The 4,630-nt window shown below is 36.0% G+C and overlaps 1 protein-coding gene across 3 annotated transcripts; it reads right to left on the reverse strand.

Moving 5' to 3' along the window:
* Nucleotides 1-866: 866 nt before the first annotated feature.
* LOC113302197 (traB domain-containing protein-like) lies at nt 867-4,004 on the reverse strand. Of its 3 annotated transcripts, none has more exons than XM_026551052.1 (7): nt 3,504-4,004; nt 2,853-2,968; nt 2,615-2,703; nt 2,268-2,342; nt 2,043-2,153; nt 1,336-1,431; nt 867-1,215 (listed from the first exon to the last, which is right to left on the reverse strand). In XM_026551052.1, exons 1-7 carry the CDS (start codon nt 3,935-3,937, stop codon nt 937-939), a joined length of 1,200 nt encoding a protein of 399 aa, XP_026406837.1. In that variant the 5' UTR covers nt 3,938-4,004; the 3' UTR covers nt 867-936. The 3 variants fall into 3 exon arrangements, with proteins under 3 accessions (XP_026406837.1, XP_026406838.1, XP_026406839.1); XM_026551053.1 differs by having other exon boundaries at nt 2,853-2,981; nt 3,504-3,947; XM_026551054.1 differs by having other exon boundaries at nt 2,853-2,981; nt 3,476-3,590.
* Between the last annotated feature and the right edge of the window lie 626 nt (nt 4,005-4,630).

Consider the following 4,630-nt stretch of genomic DNA (forward strand, 5'->3'; position numbering starts at 1 on the left):
GAAAAATATATAGTTCGGCTGATACGATATTTAGAGTGAGAACCGAACCTAACTCTCAGGAATAAGTTCGGCTTGTTATTAGACTTTAATATAAGCCGAACTAGGATCTTGCAAATAGGTTGGAAGTTGGAAAATGAAGGTTCGACGTATAACGTTAACAAATTCAGCTAGCCGAACTGTTCATCAATTTAGTGGGTTCGGCTTATATTTTAAGCCGAACATAGTCCTGGTTCGACGAACCATGATGAAAAATACAATTTTTTGATGATTTCAAGATACAAAAGTGAGATTAAACATAAAATAGAAGTGTACATGTGTGTTAGAAGCATTGGGTTCCTCATCTATGTATTCATCATATGGATTTGGCTCATAAAAATCATCTTCTTGAGTTTGGGTTTGAGTTTGAGTTTGTTTAAAATCATTCTCACAATCTAAGAAATCAGCCATTTCTGGATCATTGTTGTAATTGATATGTATTTTCCTAGGTTTTTTTAGATAAAGAATGACCCTCCTCATCCTCCATTGAATCAAGAAGAAAAATTTTCTCACTTTCTCCTTCTCTCCTTCTCAATAAAAACTTTGATTTTTTTTTTCCCCAAATTTTTTCATCTAAACAGACCTTTATAATTCTGAAAATTATCTTAATCACTAAACAAAAGTTTTAAACACTAATACGTAAAGGGTAGATTTGCCATTAAAAAAAAATTGGTTAAGGGGATTTCTGATTTTGTTATTTCACATCCTTTTTTGTCTTTATTCAGTATGCCTAATAAGATTTCAGTATGCCCAAAATCATAGTTACTATTTTTATCCCTGTTTGCATCATCCACATACAGTAGTACTAGTGTGGAATATCCGACCCGGTATACAGTCTCAAAATATGTTTCATTTATCAGGAAATATTTTATCTATACACATCACAAAAGAATCAAGTTATCAGAAATTTACGAGTCCATTACTTTTCAGCTGCTCGTATAAAAACCATAACACTACACCAATTACAGTATCTCTAACTAGGTTCTGTACAACAGTTTGGATCCAACCATTAGGATTTCCGCCAAATGGCCCCTTGCCACAAAGGTCACGGAACCGTAAGTCTCCAAGATCCGACACCAATGCATACACCACTCCATTCATGTGGCCTTTCCCAATAACCCCAACGACTCTCTTGCAGTTATTCACAGCTTTGCTTCTCTTCAGTGACCAAGCAAGATACTAAAAAAAGACAATGAGTCAATGACCCACAAAAAGCAACGTCAACACAAATAACATCAATCACTCACTATGTGATCTGCGAACCGGAAGATAAACTATCAAGAGTAACATTTTACTTACAGTATCACGCTCGTGTATTAGCGGTTGTAGAAGCGATGGATATGAAAAACTCAGCTTCTCATACAGTTGAAAGGGACTAACATCTTTTTTAGGCTCCTATAACAAATAGTAGACTCGTAGTAAATAAGCAGTGACTCATGCTCAAATGTTGTATAAAGACACTCCCTTTGGTGGGAGTAGGAAGTTACTAGGAACAAAATGTCCAACAACGATCATAAATTCAAGAACTATTCGGGAGAAATTCTGCTTTTCATTAAACTCGATAAAGGACAATCCCTGACACAGTGCCACCTCTCCCTCTATGTTTCGGCTAGCTGTTAACTTTGTTAGCAGGATTTGAATTCACAACCATGGTTGACAGTTGACACCTCAGCACTTTAACAAAGTCTTATTCCCTTCTTATACTGTAAAGTTTTTGCGAGTTTCTTTTCATCCTTTAACAACTATTAATGATGGTCAACAACTTTCACATTGACAAACATGCTTGAGATAGCAACGCATGCGAGTTCGACCGAGCAATGCAGTCTGATACTGAAATTAATCAGCATTGAACACATAATGTCAAAATTGTTCAAGAACTTCTAATTTAATTGGTAAGGAGAGGATTCTGCATGACTTGTCTAGAACTCCGCATTATGACAGTATAATATATTCTCTACTAGAATTTAAGGGAAAAAGAAAACCTATTCTAAAGATATGAGATTTACCTTCAAACTGCTCTGAGACGCAGCTGATACTGGAGAAGTTATGCCACGAAAAATAGAGGTAACCAAGCTTAGTTTCTCATTCCATCCTAGTGAATTCCAAGCCCTTTCCAGCTTCAAACAACAAGTAGCTAAACTTAGTAAAAAGACGTCAAGAAGGAAAGAAAGGGGGAAAATAGATCCTTCAAAAAACAACAGATATAGTAACGAAATTTTGAATGGCAATACCGTTATTTCAATTGGCCGATCACCCAAAACTAGTTGAGCTCCTATCTCCTCAGAAGCTTTTCGAGCAGCACGAAACTAGCATAAAGAGCAGAAGAATTCAATTGGTAAGAACAAGGAATACCAATGTACCCCATTGAAATTATTTGTCTCTAGTTCTTTGACAGCGATTAGGATCCATCAGGCTCGCTACACCTTGGAGCCTAAGGAAAACTGGTTCTAAAAAGGACTCTTCTCACTCCATTTAAGAACAGTCCCTAAGTGGGATTTGAAACCATAACTGCCATAGTGGAGGCGAAGTCTTTATCCACTAAATGTAGTTGTTTTTGCAGCATTAGGGAGTTTCATACCTCGTTTCCGAATGCCTGATTGCCATCTGAAGATAGCTTTGAAGAAAAAACTGCCAGAAGCAATCGTAATGCAAGAGCAGTTTGACCCCCTGTATAGGAATTTCCACATAATCAACCATTTTCATATGTTAGCGAGTTATGGTTCCCCATTAAACATATAAAAACTACAAATTTAGTGAACTCGAACAGTTGGTATGATCATAGTCTTGACTCACAATTCGACTAATATAGGACTTACCCAAGTTTATGCTGCGATTGACAGCCCCAAAAAAACCATTTCCACTCAATGAAAACATATTGGACTTCATATTTGTAACAGACTTCCCCTCATCCGAAATGTACATAATCCCAGCTCTGAAAGTGAACTCTGTAAGAGTTGAAGTTAGTTCTATATCTTTAGGCTGTTGAAAGTACAATATGAAATTAGCGACTAAATGTTTTTAGTAGTTCATATTATAGCTTTTTAACACTTCCCAAACTTTTAACTACACCATCACAGCGCAAATTTTAATGTAACAATAATTGAGTTGTGAAGTCCCTCCAAAACAAGAAGTGAGTCTATTAGCAACTAATCCACAGACCACAAAATGTCATGGTGAACCCTATGTAAATGACAAAGTAACGAAAAAACTTAGCCTCTTTTTATCAAATGACCACTAAAGAGCCATAGCTTACGCAATCACGTTTCTAATAGCAATTGTTCAGTGTTATGGCCAATGTTTATACTAGTTTTCGTTCGCAAATCAAAGTGAAACACCAAATATGTTGTGAATTACTAGGAACTTCAACCAATGCAGGTGAGGGTAATTAACCTATTTGATGAAATCATAAAATGCACCGAGAAATGAAATTGAAACTAACCAGATAATGGGATAAGAACTACACTTGCCTGCTTCGACAAAGCTCCACCACGACATTATCCGGCTTAACAGCTCTTACAACACGCTCAACATCCATTGCTGATTGTTTAGAGATATGATTAGTTCCAATCAACCAAATCTCTTCTGGTTCCATAAATTCAGTTCTCCATAAAGGAACAGGACCAAACAGGTTCTTCTGAATAACTACCAAATTCCCACTTTCAACTAAATCAAGTAATTCTGGATGTAATTTAGTGATATTTTCCAATGAAATGTCGGAAATTTCAGACCTGAAATCAAATTCTGGGGGAGGTGGTTTGATTGTAACTTGATTATTAGGGGTTTTTGTAGCTAAAGCTTTGGAGAAATTAGAGAGATTGGATTTGTAGGAAATGGAGCTGTGATTATGGTAAATTTTGTTGTTTGGACTGAAAAGAGGGAAAGGAAAAGTTAAGGTTTCCATTTCTCTCTGATTCAGGTGGAGGTTTTGTGTGTGGCATTGAATCTGTTTGTATAGATAACCATAACTCACTGAGTCCAAGGCTGTGGTAGGCTGAGATTGAGTCTGATTTTCACTTTAGCTAATATGGGCAAGGACATGGATCATCCACGGAGTAAAAGGTTCAGTTGGATACGGGGTAACCTTTTCCTTTTTTTAATTGAAATTTGAAGTCAGATTTTAATTGAAATTTGAAGTCAGATAAGTTTTTTTTTTTTTTTTTTGAAGCATGAAGTTAAGAAAAAACAATTACACTGTTATTACACGTGGGAATGTGATTCCCATAGAGTTGCTCAAAAGAATTTGATTAAGAAAAGCCGGATTCATCCGTTCCCAAATTGATGTTGATAGATCTCCGGCCTGGCTACCATCGGCTGCAAAGTTTGCCAGTCCATCCGCGGCTTGGTTTAAGTCAGATAAGTTGAAAACCTTACTTAGGGTGTTAGAAGCATTTCTTATAAAAGAACGCCTAATTTAGGGATACTTTTTCTAATTGGGTATAGGAAAAAGACATTTAAATAATACTGCCTCTGTTCAAAAAGACCGTCCTCTATTCCATTTTAGTATGTTTCAAAATTATATCTAGCTTCTATTTATAGTTATATTTTTCGAATGAACTCTCTAATATACTCTTAGGTTTTTATATTTATAAAATCT

Source organism: Papaver somniferum, chromosome 8 (genome assembly GCF_003573695.1).
Source record: "Papaver somniferum cultivar HN1 chromosome 8, ASM357369v1, whole genome shotgun sequence".
NCBI classification, from domain to species: Eukaryota; Viridiplantae; Streptophyta; class Magnoliopsida; order Ranunculales; family Papaveraceae; genus Papaver; species Papaver somniferum.